The following is a 19,622-nucleotide window of genomic DNA, read 5'->3' as shown; positions in this document are numbered from 1 at the left end:
CAATGCCTCAATAGATACAGAATTCTTAGTGGGGGCTTGAGTTTCCATGCAACCAGGTGGTGAGACTGTGTCAAGGTGGTCAGAGAGAAAACCACCGGGTCCTGCCAAACAGCTGGAAGCTCCCCCTGGCCCTGCCAAGCAGGAGAGCTGTTCTCTTCACATCTTTGTGTCATCCACACCCAACACGGACCCCAGCAATATTCTGTTGAAGTATTGGAATTGCAAATGTAGTACAGGACAAATATGTTCATTTTGTTTTACTCTATGATTCTGTATTGATTGTAATTTAAGCTGTACTCATAAGTATTGCAAATGAAGTATACATACAGTGCACTGTCAGCATTTTTATTTAGTGACCCAGAATTGAGGAGACATGTGCTGTTACAGATGTTGGTGTCATTTGAAGATGTGGTTGTGGACTTTACCCAGGAGGAATGGCAGATTATGGACAATACTCAGCGGACCCTGTACAAAGATGTGATGCTTGAGACCTATAACAATCTGCTGTCTGTAGGTGAGTGAAATTCTGTCCTGCCCAAGCAGAATACTTCTGTATAGATGACAAAGCAAAGAAGAGTTTATAAAGTTTAGCAGTTGGTAGGACTGATAGTGATTTTGCAATGTTTACATTATTTTTTCCATGAACAGGGTACTACATGACAAAGCCTGATGTGATCTTCAAGTTGGAGCAAGAATCAGCGCCATGGACAGTGGGAAAAGCTCTCAACCAGGGACTCTCAGGTAGGTCAGCACATAGTGGGCAGGGAAGTTGATACATAGCTCAGTAAAAGTTGACTGGCTTTCTCTCCGATTTTTTTTAAGTTTCTTCCTAAAGGACAGCTGATGAGACACAGATTCTAAAGTCTGCATATTTAGGTTTATTCTAGCAGTGCCTTGCAAATTTTGCCAGCCTATCAGCAAAAATCTAGAACTATTATTTTGTTCCTTTCAATGATCCCTAGCACTTAAATCATCATCTGCCATCTCCCGAGATATATTTTCAAGAAGTTGCATTTGAAACAGAATAGCCAAGACAAGACAAATTGGCATTGTTATGGGCTGTAAGATGGCCTAAGCCTTATCTTGAATTTCTGTGCCACATTTTCTGTTCTGTCCTGTAAAAACTTACACAGTTCCAAGGAATTGAGATTTTTTATTTTTAAAAGTTATTATATGAATGTAGTAATAAAAAAGATGTAATGCTCATAAATATCCGCATTTTACGAATGTTAAAATCTGCTCTATCTAGAATGGCAACAAACCTCATTGGCTTTACTTGAGCATTGGAAAAGAAACACTCAGTTGTGATTCATGGATGGATTTACTCTTTTCCTCATTTCAGATCACTACAGAAAGAATGAGCTGCTTGGAACGAATCAGAAAAGACAAGAAAGAATCTTCAGGCAAGTTGAAATCACAAAAATTAAATAATAACTCTAAAGAAAGTGGCATCACCACAGATGCTTAGTATTAGCTCTGGCCATAATTGAAACCCCAACAAAGAGGAAAATTGTACTTAAAACAAACGAAAATCATGATTTCATTCTATTTTTTTTTGTAATTGCAGATAGAAGTTTTATTTGCAAAGGGGCCAACTGAATGTAAAAAAGCAGAGAAAATTGAATAGCATTTCTTGGGAGAGAAGCAGGGAACAGTGTGACTCTTGAATGGAGAGAGGGAAACACCAAAGTGTCTTATGTTTTTAAGTGTCCCCTGGCCCATCCTTGTCTAGGCAGGAACCTGCTAGTAAGACATTTCCCATTCACAGTCATTCCAGTGGCCAGGAAATAGCTCCTACTGCACATCTCAAAATGTACCCTTGCCATTCAATAGCTGTTTTGTGTCTCAGAGATAGGAATCCACATGAGTTATCAAATTGAGAAAAGAAACAAAAGAAGGAAACTGGTCTATTCTCAATTCATCCAGGAAGTGTAGAGTGTGTCACCCAAAGACCCAGGTAGATCATTTCAAAAGATTACGCCCACGGGCATGGTATGGTAGCCTAATTGCTAAATCCAAATCTTGCAATTGCTGGGATCCAATGCCAGCATTGGTTCGCATCCTGGCAGCCCTACTTAACATCCAGCTCACTGCTTTTGGCCTGGGAAAGCAGTCTGACAGCCCAAAACCTGAAGTCCTAAACTACTGTATTTCCTATCTGAACCCAGCTACAAGTATACTGCATCTGAAGTTTTAGCCAGAGCTAGGCAGTGGTGATGGTTGTGTGGGTGACTGGGTGGGTGGAATATATATGTTTATGCAGAGCCATGGGGTGGCAAGGATCATTTTTATAAGTTCAGTCCCACTTGGTGGAAGGTTTACCAACCTTGTGCAGTCTTCTCTCTGCATAGTCAAGCCACATAGCTCTGGTCTAAGAGCCAGAAGTCTTTGCAAAGTGTCTTACGGTTAGTAAGACATTGGTGTACATCCCAGCAAATGTTACCAGGAACACTCACTGGTTTTTTCCAGAGCTTTTAGAAATACAAACTGGAAATCAGTTGTAGATAGAAGTTTTACATGCTAAATGAACAGGTCAACTTGGAAGAGGGGAGGGGGAAAGCACATCCGATGGGGGAGCTTGTGGGGTTGGGGTGCCTAAGCCACTCCCAGGAATAGGAAAGGCTGTCGCAGGATGGCACCTGGCCCAGGACCAGGAGGCGGGGTTGGTCTCACCAGCAGGTAAACAGGAAGTCAGAGGGATAGACTGATGCCCTCACTGTGATTGTGTCATTGCTACTGGCCTATCAGGTAGCGCAAATTGGACCCACGGGGAGAAGTATTGATGGAGAGTGGTATAAAAACAACCGCTAAAAGCAAGAACATGAAAGATGGGAAGAAGAATGATGGATGGAACAAGAGGAACAGGGCAGCAGAGAGGGTTGGAAAAGCTAAGGCGTATGGGGAGAAAAAGCAGAGAGGAGTTACAAAAGCAGTAAGACTGACGGAGAGAAAAGTACAGGGTCAAGAATTGGGAAAGCAGCAGAGAGAGGGCTAGAAAAGCGGCAGAGAAAAGCTAAGACCTTTGGAGGAAAAGGCAGTGGACAGAAGGGTATAAACACAGCCACTTTGGCAATAAGGGGTCCGGTTGTGGTTCCAACTTTTCTCAGACCCTCAAGAGTGTGTCTCATAGGTAGTGTCACTGCTGGGCGGTGGCAGGAGCTCAGACATGAGGTGCCTCTTGAATGGAGATAGTTAGAGATACCAGAATTTATTTCATTTTTTTTTTCTATAGGAAGCCTGATGGAAGGCCATTTGGGAAAAACTGTGCTTCTAATGTCCCTGAGAACAGCCTCCAGAGTGGGGAAAGCCTCACTCAGCAGGAGAAGATGCACATTTGTCAGCAGTCTTTTGAGCGCAATGGGAAAGACAAAGCTTTCAGCGGGAAGAAGATATCCCTTATGTGTGAGCAAGTTTATACTAAAGTGCTGTGTAAGAAGCAACCTGCCAATGTGGGAGAAACAATTCAGGTTGAAAAGAAAATGCTACACAACAATTCTTCTTTTGGCAAACATCGGGAAGCACAATCAAGAGAGAAACTCCATGAGCATTTCAAGAATGAGAAATCTCTTATGTGTAAACCAGATGTCAAAGTAAATCAGAGAAGCCAAACAGCAAAAAGTCACTGTATGTGTGGCTACTGCACAAAATCTTTTAGCTGTAAACCTTGCCTTACCACCAACCAGAGAACTGACAAAGGCAAAACTTTCTATATGTGCAATGAATGTGAAGAGAATATTTACCAGAAGTCAGAACTCAGAAGAGATCAGATCCTTCAGACTGGAGAAAAGACATATGAGTGCAATAAGCTTGGGGAAGCCTGTGATGACCAATTATCTTTCAAGAGCCATCAGAGAATTCACACCGCGGGGAAAACTGATGAATGTAGTGAGTACAGAAATCCCCTCACCAGTCATTTTGGTCTCTTTAATCATCAGAGATTCCACACAGTGGAAAAACCTTATGAATGTAGCCAATGTGGTAAAGCTTTTTCTTATAAATCACACCTAATCAGGCATCAGAGATTCCACACAAGGGAAAAATCTTATGAATGTAACCACTGTGGAAAAGCTTTTTCTTGTAAATCATACGTCATCAGGCATCAGAGAATCCACACAGGGGAAAAACCTTATGAATGTAACCAGTGTGGAAAAGCTTTTTCTTGTAAATCACACCTCATCAGGCATCAGAGAATCCACACAGGGAAAAAACTTTATGAATGTATCCAGTGCGGAAAAGCTTTTTCTCAGAAGGCACAACTAATCAGGCATCAGAGAATCCACACAGGGGGAAACATTTATGAATGTAGTGAGTGCGGAAAAGCCTTTACCAGCCACTCAGACCTCATGAGACATGAGAGAATCCACACAGGGGAAAAACCTTATGAATGTAGTGAGTGTGGAAAAGCCTTTACCAATCACTCACATCTAATAAGACATCAGAAAATCCACACGGGGGAAAAACCTTATGAATGTAACCAGTGCGGAAAAGCCTTTACACAACATTCAAGTCGCATTATACATCAAAAAATCCACACGGGGGAAAAACCTTATGAATGTAGCCAGTGCGGAAAAGCCTTTACACAACATTCAAGTCGCATTATACATCAAAAAATCCACACGGGGGAAAAACCTTATGAATGTAGCCAGTGCGGAAAAGCCTTTACACAACATTCAAGTCTCATTATACATCAAAGAATCCACACGGGGGAAAAACCTTTTGAATGTAGCCAGTGCAGAAAAGCCTTTAGAGACAACTCAACTTTCATTAGACATCAGAGAATCCACACAGGGGAAAAACCAAGAAAAAAGCTTACTGTGCCAAGTCATACTTGATCATACATCAGATAATCCACACTGGGGGAAAAGCCTTATGAATGTAGCCTTTGTGGAAAATCCTTTACCCACCAGTCATGTCTCATAACACATCAGAGAATCCACACAGGGGAAAAACCTTACAAATGTAGCTGCTTTGGAAATTTCATTACCTACCACTCAGGTCTCATAGCACATCGCAGAATCCACATGGAGGAAATGTTATGAATGCAGTGAGTATGGAAAATGCTTTTGCAGTCAGGTTTTATTACACATCAGAATTCACATGGGAAAAACATGAATGTACACTGTGCAGAAGCCTCTTAGAAGTCACCAATTTTCATTAGACTCCGACAATTCACACAGGGCAAAAAAGTTATGAATGTAGTGTGTGGGAAACCTCTTAGCTGGGTCACATTTAAACATGCGTTAAAGAATCCACATACAGTAAAGCCCTAAAATGTGGTGAGTGTGGGGCCCGGCAGCGTGGCCTAGCAGCTAAGGTCCTTGCCTTGAACGTCCAGGGATCCCATATGGGTGCCGGTTCTAATCCCGGCAGCTCCACTTCCATCCAGCTCCCTGCTTGTGGCCTGGGAAAGCAGTCGAGGACGGCCCAAAGCTTTGGGACCCTGCACCCATGTGGGAGACCCGGAAGAGGTTCCTGGTTCCTGGCATCGGATCAATGCAGCACCGGCCATTGCGGCTTACTTGGGGAGTGAATCATGGGATTGAAGGACTTACTCTGTCTCTCCTCTCTGCACTTTGTAATAAAAATAAATAAATCTTTTTTAAAAATATGGTGAGTGTGGAGAAGCCTTTAACTCAAACCAGGTCTCGTTTTACATCAGCAAATTCACAAAGATGAAACATTGTAAGTATGGAAAATCGTACACAGTATAAATTTATGGAAAAGTGTGGAAAAATTCATACACAAACACATTATGAGTGTAGTAAAAAGTGTCAGCATATGAATAACATACACACAGAAAATATATCACTTGATTGACTAAAAAAATCACCTTCTGATGTCAATCTTCAGCAGAACCATGAAGTTCAGAAACACAAAAGCATGCAAACAAATACCACCTACCGTGAACCTGCTGTCATGGTTCATTGGAGCTTAGTAAGTGACTGAAACAACCATTAGGAAGAGTGCAAATAGACACCACTCTAAAAATGCCATGCATGAGGAAAAACACTTTGAAACTCTCAGCAAGTGTTAAATGATAAACATGAGGAGTTACTGTGTTTCAGAACACAGGCTATGTGTTGGTAAAATAATCCATATGCGATTTGTTCATAGTCTTTTGCTGTGAATGGAAAATGTAAATGAGTTCTGCTTTTAGATTTCAATTTTGATAATAAATGTTCATTACCTAACACTTGTTTGATATGCCATGATTATCATTTACACATTTCTCTACTGTAGCATTTTTAGAATCTCAACATTCCATATTCTATTGAAGACTAATATTGGAATCACAGATAGCAATTCATGTGACAATTGATATGCTAAACATTCAGCTGTGAAAGATGAATCTTGTCCGAGGTGGAGATTCTCTTATGTCATTTAACCAAATATTGATCCCATTTGGCCACTGTCTCCTTTAATTCTCTAGTGTAGGAGATCACCCATGGATCTCTGCCTGCTTAACTTATGTGGGAAGCCATAGGCATACTGTGTCCCCAGAGAATCCGCTGACAATTGTCTTGGCTAATTGAGACTCCAATCTGGCCTGTTCAGTGGTCATGCAGTTAGAGTGGTAGGTTGTCCCTCAATCTCTCTGTCTTTGGAGAAGCTATGCTAGAACTTCCCTGCCAAGCAACTCTAAGGAGTTAAATGCAACCCCACATCCTGTTTATCAGTCATATATAGTGAACATGCTCCAAGGCATAACTTTCAGCCCAGGTGGTGTCTTATCTTGACCTAATTGCCTGTGGACTGAGACACGGCTTCCAATCGTGGCTATCCAGTGTGACCTGTGGCTTGATTCAATGGCCTACAGAGATAGGCATGCCTACTAGCGAGTTACAGTGTCATTGCTTGGGTTGAGTGCTATTGAGACCACTGTTCTCCCTCACCCCTTTTCTACCCTATATAAGCTTGTAAGGTCTTCCCAGTAAAAACATGTATCAACCACTCTGTCTCCATACTGACTGCCATGGTGACTGTACCAGCCTGCATTCCCTGCAGCAATGGAATAGGGTTCCTTTTCCCCCCACGTCTTCAATGTGGGCCACTCTCACTGGAGTTATGTGGAATTTCAGTGTCGTTTTTATTTGAATTTCCCTTATTGCTGGGGACTTTGAGCATTCTTTCATATGCCTGTTAGCCATTTTCAGTTGATTCCTTTGAAAAGTGTCTGCCCATTTCATTTGCCCATGTCTTGACTGGTTTGTTTGTTCATTGTATGGTTGCTCTGAATTCTTGGAATATTCTGGATATTAGCCCCCTAATTCCTTTGGAGTGTGCAAATATTTTCTTCCATGCTTTTGGTTGCATTTTTACTTTGTTAATTGTTTCCTTTGCTGTGCAGAAGCTTGATAGCTTAATGTAGTCCCATTTGTAATGTTGGCCTTGATTTCCTTTACTTTGACACTTTTTAGGAAGTCTGTGCTTGCACCTTTATCTTGTAGAGTATTTGCAAACGTTTGATGGTTTCTGGATGTAGGTTTAGATCCTTTATCCATTTATAGTTCATCTTTGTGTATGGTGAAAGGCGTGGATTTGTTGTTTCTGCAGGTTGCTGTCCAATTGTCCCAATAGCATTTATTGAAGAGATTTTCTTTGCCCCTAGGTTATTTTCTTTCCTCTTGTCAAAGATTACATGGCTCTACATGTGTGGGATCACTTCTGATGTTTCTGATCTACTCCTTTGGTCTTCCTCTCTACTTCTGCACCAGTACCAGGTTGTTTTGATTACTACCTCCCTATAATATGTCCTGACATCTGGGATGATAATCCCTCCAGCTAGGTTCTTATTCTACAGAATGGTTCTTGCTATTCATGGTCTTTCATGTTTCCAGATGAACCTTTGTATCACTTTTTACAGCTCTGTGAAGAATGTTCCTGGCATTTTAATTGAAACTCCATTGTACATATTGCTTTTGGCAATGAGGACATTTTGATGATATTGACAGTTTGATGATATTGCTCCTCAGTGGCACTGGAGCCTGAGTTTCACATTAAGGCAGGGCCATGTGGGACCTCACCTGGAGGCTCCTTGGTGGCACAGCGCCGGGGGTGTGCATTTAATCAGGGGCTGTATGGGACTGTGCCTGGAGGCCCCTTACTGGCACCAGTGCCTGGGTTTCGCGTCAAGACAAGGCTATGCAGGACCACACCTGGAGGCTCCTCGGTGGCACCAGCACCTGAAGTCCCCATCAGTATAGGAGACGGGCGGAATGTGCCTAGAAATCCTTGGCAACACTGGCGTAGGCAACGTGTGGCCATCCAGGGCCCTGGTAATCATAGGGACTTGGCATTCTGGTCTATAAAAACATAATCAAAAATAAAAAATTAAAAAATTTTTAAATGTTGTATAAATACTTAATGGAATATTATTCAGCCATAAAAAAGAATGAAATCCCATTTTTCCTAACAACATAGATGCAACTGGAAACTATCATTCTTAGTGTGATAGATCAACTCAGAGATGAATTATATAGATTTTATGATTTGTGATAACCAATATACTAAGTTACAGAAAGTGCAATTTATATGAGCAAAATCAACATTTTGAGATATGATTATTACTTATTACCCTGGTTTACATTCTTAAAAATATTTTTCTACTTACTACTTATTGAATTATTATTTTGAGAAGTTAAGCTTGCTATTATGAAGTAAATTGAAAATATGCTATTGCAAAATTTTAAAAAATAAGATGGAGGGTAGAAATACGTTATGTCATTAAAATGGTATACATGAAATACATGAAAATTTTTCCCTTTCATAAACATTGAAGGTATAATATGTATTTTTGTGTGTGTGTAAACAAGAACGTAATAAAGAGCTTCATCTACTAACCATTGGGTCTCCCTTCTCTCTCTACCTAGGTGTGACTGACATTATGGTACTAAACTACACATCAGTGTCTGAGTTCATCCTTGTGGGCTTCTCTTCTTTCCCCCATTTTCAGCTCATTTTCTTCATGCTGTTCCTGCTGATGGATCTGTTCACACTGCTGGGGAACCTGCTCATCATGGCCACCATCTGGAGTGAACACAGCCTGCATACACCCATGTACTTCTTCCTTTGTGCCCTTTCCATATCTGAGATTCTGTACACCTTTGCCATCATCCCACGCATGTTAGCAGATCTGCTCTTCACCCACAGCTCCTCCATCACTTTTATGGCTTGTGCTAGCCAATTGTTCTTCTCCTTCATGTTTGGTTTCACTCACTCTTTCCTGCTCACTGTCATGGGCTATGACCACTATGTTGCCATTTGTCAGCCCCTGCGCTACAATGTGCTCATGAGACCCCATGGCTGTGCCTGCCTGGTTGCCTGGTGTTGGACTGGTGGCTCAGTCATTGGTATGGTGGTGACAATGTCTGTATTCCATCTGACTTTCTGTGGATCCAATGTGATCTACCACTTCTTTTGCCATGTACCACCTTTACTGAAGTTGGCTTGTGGACATGATGTGCTGGTGGTTGCCAAGAGTATGGGCCTGATGTGCATTACGGCTCTGTTGGGCTGCTTATTCCTCATCCTTCCAGCCTATGTCTTCATTGTAACCACTATCTTGAAAATACCATCAATTGCGGGTCAGTATAAAGCCTTCTCTACCTGTGCATCCCACCTTACTGTGGTGGTTGTGCATAATGGCTTTGCCTCTGTCATCCACCTCAAGCCCAATGGTTCACAGTCTCTGGAAGGAGATTCTCTGACGGGCATAACCTACACAGTCCTCACTCCCTTCCTCAGCCCTATCATCTTCAGCCTTAGGAACAAGGAGCTGAAGATTGCCATAAAGAAAAGCTTCTTCAGATTTGGTCTTAGTGTATGGTGAGAGATGTGGGTCTATCTTTTTGTTTCTGCAGGCTATCAACCAGTTGTCCCAACAGCATTTATTGAACAGACCTTCCCATTTGCTTGGATTGTTGTCTGTCTTTTTTGTCAAAGATTAATTGACTGTATCTGTGTGGGTTTCCATCTGTTGTTTCTATTCTGTTCCACTGATCTTCCTCTCTATCTTTGTGCCAGTACCAGGCTGTTTTGATGACCACTGCCCTATAGTATGTCCGTAGATCCGGTACTGTGATTCCCCCTGTTAAGTTCCTGTTCTTCAGAGTGGTTCTGGCTATTCGTGGTTTTTTGTGTTTCCAGATGAATCTGTGTATCATTTTTTCCAGTTCAATGAAGAATGCTGTGGGTAATTTGATTGGGATTGCATTGAATGTATATATTGCTTTTGGTAGCATAGACATTTTGATGATATTAATTTTGTCTATCCAGGAGCATGGGATGTTGCTCCATGTTTTGAGGTCTTGTTCTATTTGTTTTTTGAGTGTTTTGTAATTTTCTTCTTAATTTTATTCTTAATAGGTGAGTAGTGCCACACTTTCTTTATTCATTCGTCTTTCAATGGGCATCAGGGTTGTTTTTATATTTTCAATATCATATATTGTGCTGCAATGTTACAATATTACAATATTTCAATATCATATATTGTGCTGTAAATATAGGATTACAGGTCACTTTCTCATATGTATATTTCACTTCCTTTGAATATATTCCCAGAAGTGGGATAGCTGGGTTATATGGTAGATCAATTTTCAGTTGTCTTACCACTCTGCCTGCTGACTTCCATAGCAGGTATACGAGCCTACACTCCCACCAACAGTGAAGTAGAGTACTTTTCTCCCCACATCCACAGCAGCAGATGCTTTAGTAGAGATTTGAATGTATGCCAATCTCACTGGAGGTGGGTGGAGTCTCAATGTAGTTTTGTTTGTATTTCCCCCATGCAAGCCAAAATCTTTCTTCATATGTCTATTAGCCATTTGAATTTGTTCTTTTGAAAAGTGTCTGTTCATTTCCTTTACCCATTCTTTCCCAGGGCTGTTTGTTTTGCTGTCATTGAGTTTCTGAAGCTATTTCTAAGTTCTGGATATTACCCCTATCTGTCATGTAGTGTGCAAGGTTTTTCTACCATTCTGCTTGTTGGATCTCCGCTTTGTTGATCATTTCCCTTTGCTGTACTGAAACTTCTTGGTTTGATGTAGTCCCTTTTTTTTTTCTTTGACTGTCTTGGCAACTTTTCTAAGAAGTCTCTACCAATGGCTATATCTTATAAAGTGCAGGAAGCAATATTTTACTTCACATAAATCTGAGGCAAACATGGATTTCCCACAGTCCTAAAGAGTAATGACATTTTTCACAAAAAAAATAAGAGAAACCATCATTCTGATCATCAGTGTTGATGGTTTAAATTTTCTTTTTAACTTTTTGATTTAAACATATGACTAATATGTAAAAATTTACATGTTTAAGATGATTACATGATATTCTATAGGGTTAAATATATTTATTTTATAAGCATTTAGAATTTCTTGTTTTTCAGCAACAAAGTTATTTCTTATCATCAAGTATTGTCCACTTAATGTAATTATAGGTGCTATGCTTTGTTATATTTAATATAAAAGACATATTTAATGCATTTCATAGACATAATTGTAGGAAGATAATCATAATTACCTCCTATTTTCCCTTGCTCAATCTTCCTTCCCTCCTTTCTTTCCTCCTTCGAGATTTGTAATTACAGAATTTCCATTTATTTATAAACACAATTTTAAGTACCCCTAACTATAACATTCAATATGCAAAAAGTAGAAACACAATGATTACACAGCAATCTAGATAAAGGCTACAAAAATAATCCAAATATAAGATGTTAGTTTTTCTATTATGTATTTTTCTGGTTTTCATGAACTAACATATAGCACAGAAAAGAGATGGTATTTGTCCTTCTGTGGTTGGCTTATTTTACTAAGTATAATGGTCTTCACTTTCACCCATTTTATTGCCAAAAGCAGAATTTTACCCTTTTTATGGATGAGCAGTGTTCAGTTCTGTATATGTAACACATTTTCTTAATTCGCTTTGACAGACACCTTCCAATTGTGAAATGAACCAATCTACATGAGATTATAAACAAGTCTTTCACACGCTGATATCATTTTCTTTGGATAAATTTCTAGGAGTCATGTTGTTGACTCATATTAACATTCTTCCATAATGGTTTTACTAGCTTCTATTCCCACCAACAGTAGAGACACTACTTTTCTTCCCACAGATATTTACCAGCATTTATTTTTTTGATTTGGGGATAACAGGCATTCTAATCGAAGTGAGGTAAATCCTCATTCCATTTGCATGTCCCTAATGGTTAGTGTACTTGAGCAATTCTTGGCCATTTGAATTTCAACCTCCCAAGAAAAGATACCTTCTTATGTCCTTTCCCCACTTCTTAACTGAACTGTTTCTGTTGTTGAGTTTCTGAAGCTCTTAATAGATCCTAGATCAATCATCTATTAGTTGCATAGTTTGAAAACATTTACCCCCTGTTGACCACTTTATTGAGTATCTCCCTTCCTCAAAAAAAATTCTTTGCCTGATATAATCATATCCATTTTTGTTTTTGTTGCCTTGATTCTGCAGCCTAGTCCAAGAAGTCTATGTCTTTTCCAATTTATAGCAGGTTTTCCCCCGATGCTTTTTTCCCAGTAATCTGATATTATCAGGTCATAGCTTTCTATGTTTAATCCACTGTGAGTTAATCATAAGGCATAAAGTAGGCATCTTGTTCCATACCTCTACACATGGAGATCCAACTTTCCCAATGGAATTTGGTGACAAGACCAGTCTTTCTCTGGGGAATGATCCTAGCTTGTTTGTCCAAGAGTAGCTGAGTATAGATGTGTGAAATAGGTTCTGGTGTTCGTATTCTGTTCCATTTTCCTATCTGTCTGTTTTTTGTAACAGGCTTTTTTAGTATAACTGCCATACATATGTATGTCTTGAAGTTTGATAGTATGATGCCTCTAGCTTTGTTTTTATTCTTTGCTATTACCCTAGATATTCAGAATGTCTTTTTTTCTGTATGAATTCCAGCATTGTTCTCCAGATATGAGAAGAACATCATTGGTACTTTGATGGAGATTACATTGAATCTTTAACTTGTTTTGGATAGTATGTACATTTTGATCATGTAAATTCTTCCAAATTATTAACATTGATGATTCCTCCATCTTTTTGTGTCCTCTTCTAATTTTTTCTTTATGTGTTGTAATTTTTATTATAGGGATCATTCACATCCTTGGTTAAATTTATTACAAGGTAGCACAAGGTTAAGTAAGCACCTCACCCCCGCCAACACCTCTTTTTTTTTAATTTATTTATTCTTTTTAATTCATTAATTACATTGTATTATGTGACACAGTTTCATAGGTACTGGGATTCTCCCCACCCCTCCCCAAACCCTCCCACCATGGTGGATTCCTCCACCTTGTTGCATAACCACAGCTCAAGTTCAGTTGAGATTCCCCCATTGCAAGCATATACCAAACATAGAGTCCAGCATCTTATTGTCCAGTCAAGTTCAACAGCTTCTTAGGTATACCCTCTCTGGTCTGAAGACAGAGCCAGCAGAGTATCATCCCGGTCAATTAAAAGCTCCAACATACCATCAGCAAAAATTTACATCATTATGGAATTAATTGACATAGTAATGAGTAACCAATATGTTAAAAGTAAATGCGAGTTCTTAACCACCTTCTGTGACCACCTCATTGACATTTCAGTTTTATTTTATACACAGCATATAACATACATAACATAACATGTTATACATAACATCGTGTCATCTTAAATTAAGGCAAACAACACCTCTTTCTGGACTTAAAATCAATGAAAATTAGGCCCCCAGATAAGCTCAGGAATGGAACATAGTTTTCTTTTTTTTTTTATTGCTAAGATTTTTTTTTATTCATTGATTACATTGTATTATGTGATACAGTTTCGTTGGAACTGGGAATCACCCCACCCCTCCCCCCGCCCTCCCTCCATATGGAATATTCCACCTTGTTGCATATCCACTGATCAAGTACAGTTGAGATTCCCTCTTTGCAAGCATAAACTAAACATAGAGTCCAACATCTTATAGTCCAGTCTAGTGGAACATAGTTTTCTGAAGACCATTCTCACCCTGCTATGGGAAGATAGCCTATCCATGAGCCACCAGCAGCAGTGATACCTGGTGGTGTCCTCTGGGGTGCCATGCAGCTGTATGTACCTTGCTGTTCCAGAGTCTCTGTTCTTTCATAAGCTTGACACTAACAGTACTCTCCAGCTGTGGCCAGAGCAACACAGATTCTCCCCTATTTTTTAGGTCTCTTCCCATGGTCAAAATCCGCGCTTTTTCCCTATTCATTGACCTCAGGATCAGCCCACTGATATTCAAATACAGATGATAAAGAGATTCATTCTTCAATATAAAATACTCAGAAGCTGTAAGAGATAATGTTCTTAAATATTTAGTGGTAGAAAACTGGTGAAACTCAAGAATGTGAGAGTTACCGTTTATGTCTGTACAAAATAGCTGTGCTTTTGAGAATACTGATGAGTACTGCACTGCATACATAATACTTTTTAATGCATTCCAATGGTGTGCCACTGTACTTCAACCTAAAGGTAGAAATTAACGCCGTGGAAATTGGTAAACTCTTGCATATCAGTGGAGATAAGTCTGGAAGCAGGGAAACTTGGAAGAGGAAGCAGGCTCCATCACAGAGAGGATAGAATGACTGGCAATATTTTGCAGCATGTTAAACTATCATTTCTTTTTTATTTTTAATTTTATCATTTTTAAATTTTATGGTACAATTGCATAGGGTCTGGGATTACTCTATCCCCTCCCCAAATTCCCAACACCAAAATGATTTTCCCCCTATTATTACAACATTATAGGCCTTCATAAGCAGTCGTATGTCTATTTAAGTGTGCCCCGACACTGCTGATACAAACTATGTGAGACAGTCCTGAATCCTATTGCCAAAATATATCCAAAAGTTTCAACAGGAGTTTATCTTTGATTTGGAAGTAGAGCTGCATACTGCATTGTTTCTTCACATCTGGATATGATAGTCTCCATTACACCATCACTATCATTTCTGTCAAACGAGAAGCCATGAAACAAATTCAACAAAAGGAATGAAGTTAAAAGAAAAAATTACAGCACCATGGAGTTAAACATCCAGCTACTGTTAACCAAAGCATTGATGAAGAAATAAAAAAAAGAAAACAAAAGCTTCTTGGGTAACATTATGCTACTGTGTGATCTGCAAGTCTGTGAAGAATTTGATAACAGAAAAGAAACGATTTCGAAGAAACAAAAATAAAAACAAAAACATCAAAACACATGTTGCAGCAAACACAGCTTGGAAAGGGTTGTCGATCTTACAATGTGCGTGAAGGCTGCCTTATATCAGACAGAACATACGGTATTTGTCCTTTCGGGATTGATTTTCACTGAGCATGACGATTTCTAGTTGGGACCATCTTGTTGCAAATGGTATAATTTCATTTTTTAATGGCTGAGTAGATTTCCATAAAGTAGATGTACCACAATTTCTTCTCTGTTTTTAATTTTAATTTTTGAATTTTAGGGTATAATTCTGTATAGTCTGGGATTCCCCTCCCACCAATCCTCACCCCTAGACTGATATTTCCTGTATTGTCACAATAGTACCTTCCTTCATAAGCAGTTACAAGTCTGCTATTTAAGTGTGTTCCAATATTGCTGGTACAGACAATGTCAGGCAGTCCATCATTTCATTGCCTATATATGTCCAACACTTTCCTTTTTAGAATTAGTTTTTGATAGTTTAATTGGCGCTGAGGTATCCCTTCCACCTTGCCCAAGTTCCCTACCCCCACCTACGTTCTCCCCTCCAATCTCACAATGGCTGTCTTTCATGAATTTTCACAAGTCCATCATGCTGCCACTGGAGTGTCTCTCAACCACGTAGGACACTGTTAGTCATTTTGTTGTGGTTCTTTCTTGTATCCCAGATCCCTAACGAAGGTACAATAAGGACTAGATCTTCATTATTTATGGGCAATAACAATAACAGAGATAAGAGGGACATTGACCATCTCATGTGATTATAAACAATTAGCCTCTTATGGATGGTTGATTAATGAATTACATGTGGGGTCTGACTAAGGTGCTGGTGCTGTGGCACAGTGAGGTAAGCCTTTGGCTATTTCTGTCCAGCACGAAGGTGAGGCGCAGCGGGTTGAGTCAGGGACTAGAGGAGGCTTGGCGGTGGTCCTGGGCAGCTGATTGTTGTCAGTCCGGGTGCAGGTCCACATCCCCGCCCTCCAGGGTTGGCGCCTGAACACCTGCTTCCCTGCCTCCTCACAGCCAAGCCGCCAGCCCTGCTACAGCAGCAGGCCCAGGGACAGGAGGCAGGCTGCTGCTGGCCCACGCACCCACCCTGCTGCTTTGCTCTAGGCCTCTGGCCTCTCGTGGTCTCACAAGAGTAAATTCTGTAACTCTTGCACTTCCCAGGCCACCCAAGTCAACACCACCACAGTGACTCCACTGTTGCCAAATACACCAGTGGCCACCCCATCATAGCCCTCGGCCCTCGACTTGTCCACTGCACAAGCGCCCAGCCAAGACGCGGCCCCTGCCGCATAACCACAGGGTACCAGCATAGACTTGCGCCAGGAAGAGAGGCAGCTCCTGGGGCTCCAGGCCTTGGACATCTGAAATCAGGACCCAGCGGAGAAGGCCCTGGACTCTGAGCTGCCTGTGGGCATGCTTTTATTCTCCCAGTAGGTTCCTACCCTCCTCCAGCCACATAGGGTGAGGCTAGGGGTGCCCATGAGCCCAGGGTGCTCCACAGGCGTGGCAGTTCACGCCTGGTGACATCGCGGCTCACATCACTGTGTTAGATCTGGGGTCCACGCTTCGTGGAGCAGCCCGTGGTGAGGAGAGGCAGAGCCGGGCAGGCCACTGTCACTGTCCTGCGGAGTGACAAACGCACGTGGTTAGGGCGTGGGCAGCAGGAACTCGGCTGCACCCAGGGCGAGGGCGCCAGTGCAGCCTCTCTTGCCCGGTTTGGGGTGAGAAGGTAAGCGCTGCCTCCATTCTTTGGATGCTGACCAGACTATGGGTGCGGGTGGGGTGGGAATGGGCTGCTGGGCTTCCTGGCTGTGGAGTCCCCAGCGGTGGACACAGCCCGGGTGTCTGGCAGGAGCCTCGCCAAGCACAGAGGCATCCAGGGCACGCAGCGCATGTTGCCCCTGGTGCTGCTGTTTTCTTGCCCAAACCCACGGGTTCGGTCCTCGCCTGCCCCTCAGTGGCCCGGTGCGCGATCAGCGCCCAAGCCCTCCTCTCCCTCTCCCTGGATGCTACTGGACAGGTTTTGGTTACTAGCATCTCAGCTGAAACTTTGAGCTCAGGCAGGGTGTGCCGCTTGTCGGCTCTGGAGGTTCCTCACAGAGAGGTCCTCACACTGAGACCGTGTCCTGGTGTCCGCGCTGGCCTGCAGGCTTTCCAGGTTCGCGCCCTGGGCTTGGATCTGAGCAGCATGGGTAAAGACCTTGGCGGGCCTGGCCTGTGGGGCCCGAGAGGCGCCATCTGGTGGGCGCTGTCCAGTGGCCACCAGGGACTGTCCCCGCTGGGGCTGGGGGACCCTAGGACAGAGGGTGAGCGTGAATTTAGAGGGAAGAGATGTCGGCAACCCCAAGTCAGGAGGAGAAAACCGCCGCCCCTCACCCACATGCTGGGGACTTGCAGCCTTTCCAGGGTGGACGACAACCTGTAAAACCTAAGTATCAGATTCCCAGGTTCGAGTTGAGGACGGCTCTTGCCTCTCTCTCCCTTCAAACGCTGGTTGTCGGATCAGTTGAGAGCCCGTTACAGGTGACCTTGGTGCTTTAAGCGTGCAGTCAGAGAAGAGGGTCTTACTATGTGTAATACTTTTTTTTTGTAATAGAGCAGGCATCACAAAATAAACTTAACTTACTCCACTTGCTGTTTTCACTTTATATCCTCATTTTCAACTGATTATGCTGAAGTAAAGGCACAATGGTCTGTTATCAGTGTGGAAAAGAATGTTCCAAGGGTGTTGCTTGGTTGCTTGGGTGGTTTTGATAGCTCCGAGATGCTGTTGTTGGCTTCACTGCTCCAAGGTTGAGGAAATCCTTCCAAGGTCCGTTGGCTGACAGAGTCCACCCTAGTGCATCCCCGCACCCACACAGCTCCCAGGAGAGTTGTCCGACATATTCTGTTCTCCATCTTCTCACATGGCACCCGACATCCCCTGCAGGCCCAAATGAGCTGGCCATCATGCCCCCCCATGCACCTGGACATGCTGTCCATTGCACAGGCATCAGCAATCAAGGAGCTCTAGTGCAAATAAGTACATACAAAGGTGAGATCACAAATCACACGATTCTCCCTGTGGCCGGACATCTTAGTCCAGTGGTGCAGTTGGGGATTCTCCTGAGAAACCTCTCCTAAGGTGACCCCAGGCCTGACTGATGCATGTGCTAGCCAGTACAGAATGCAGATTGGTCATCACCCATATGTGCCTACACACACTGGTGATTGTAGTTGCCTGGTCTCTTCTGTCACCAGCCCCAGTGTCCCATACAAATCGATGGATGCTGTGGCCCGGCTCACCTCAGTGTGCCACAGAGCTGGCCCTTGCGCACGCCAGCGAGAGCTCAGCCTGGTTAGGGCGGCCCCCAATAACACCCACCAGGCTCACCCCCAGCACTGGTTCCTGCACATGCCAGTATGTACAGCTGACTAGTCTGTTTTGTCCACATTCCACAGGCTCCTGTATACACTTATGGGTATTGCAGCTTAGCTTGGCCAACCCCACCCCATGACTCAGTCCTCACACATGCAGACAGGGGATGCTGACTTGTCCAGGCTCTCATGCACACCTGCAGGAGCTGCAGCACAGCAAACAGGTGCCCACAGTTTGCCTATTAGGCCTAATCCCAATCCTGGGTCTTACACTTTCCAGGGAGTACTGTGGTCCAGGGTGACATGACTTGTTTTGGCAGTTGCTATTGGATGCCGTGACAAAGACCAGCCAGCTGGCACTTACTCTGGCCCTTGCCAGCACCAGCAGATGCAATGGTGCTGGCAAGCCTGGGCCTCCCCCAACCCAACTCATAGTCAGAATGATGGTTTGTACAGTCTTGCCCAGTTTGGTTCACGCCCCATCCCAGTTTTAACAGCGTTCCCTGCAGGTTTGCTCCTGGGCTAGGGTATTGTGTGTGTCGATGGGTATTGCAACCCAATCTGACATGGCTCCTCTCGTCTGGCCATTCACTGGCAAGTGTTGCAGCCTGGCTTTGTCCACCTGCCCCAGTCCTAGTCCATACTGCGTGGTGATGCAGCCTAGTCCAGCCCAGCCAGCCCCCAGTCCCAGACCTTATGTGAACGTGTGCAACCCAGCCTGGCCTGCACCTCATTCCGACCCTCACACCTGCCAGTGGGTGATGCAGACCTCCATCCTGACCCACCCCTAAACCTGACCTAATTGTATGCTGGTGGGTAATATAACTCAGCCTCGCTTGGACTGCTCACAGCTTTGGATCTCATGCTTACCAGCTGGGACTGTGTCATAACAGGGAAGTTCCCCAAGCTCCTCTGTCAGGTCAGCTCCCAGTACTGGATCTCAAGCACACCAATGGGTGTTTGACTTAGCCAGACTTGGCCCACTTCTAGTCCCAACATTCACTACAGCTTTGCAAGACACACCTGGTCTGGC

At 42.8% G+C, this 19,622-nt stretch overlaps 2 protein-coding genes across 2 annotated transcripts; both read left to right on the top strand.

Annotated features, from left to right (window-relative positions):
* Positions 1-391: 391 nt before the first annotated feature.
* LOC131481518 (zinc finger protein 260-like) lies at positions 392-5,039 on the top strand. Its single transcript, XM_058670552.1, is given in 6 exon segments — positions 392-514; positions 649-741; positions 1,343-1,407; positions 3,237-4,797; positions 4,800-4,855; positions 4,857-5,039. Coding segments are annotated over 6 exon segments (2,028 nt in total). The 5' UTR covers positions 392-444.
* Positions 5,040-5,672: 633 nt separating this feature from the next.
* LOC131481517 (olfactory receptor 10H1-like) lies at positions 5,673-9,829 on the top strand. The gene is made up of 2 exons (XM_058670551.1): positions 5,673-5,682; positions 8,871-9,829. The coding sequence occupies exons 1-2, from the start codon at positions 5,673-5,675 to the stop codon at positions 9,827-9,829; spliced, it is 969 nt and encodes a 322-aa protein (XP_058526534.1).
* Positions 9,830-19,622: the final 9,793 nt, after the last annotated feature.

The sequence above is a fragment of the Ochotona princeps genome, chromosome 12 (genome assembly GCF_030435755.1).
Source record: "Ochotona princeps isolate mOchPri1 chromosome 12, mOchPri1.hap1, whole genome shotgun sequence".
NCBI classification, from domain to species: domain Eukaryota; kingdom Metazoa; phylum Chordata; class Mammalia; order Lagomorpha; family Ochotonidae; genus Ochotona; species Ochotona princeps.
This window is presented reverse-complemented; position numbering and strand designations above follow the sequence as displayed.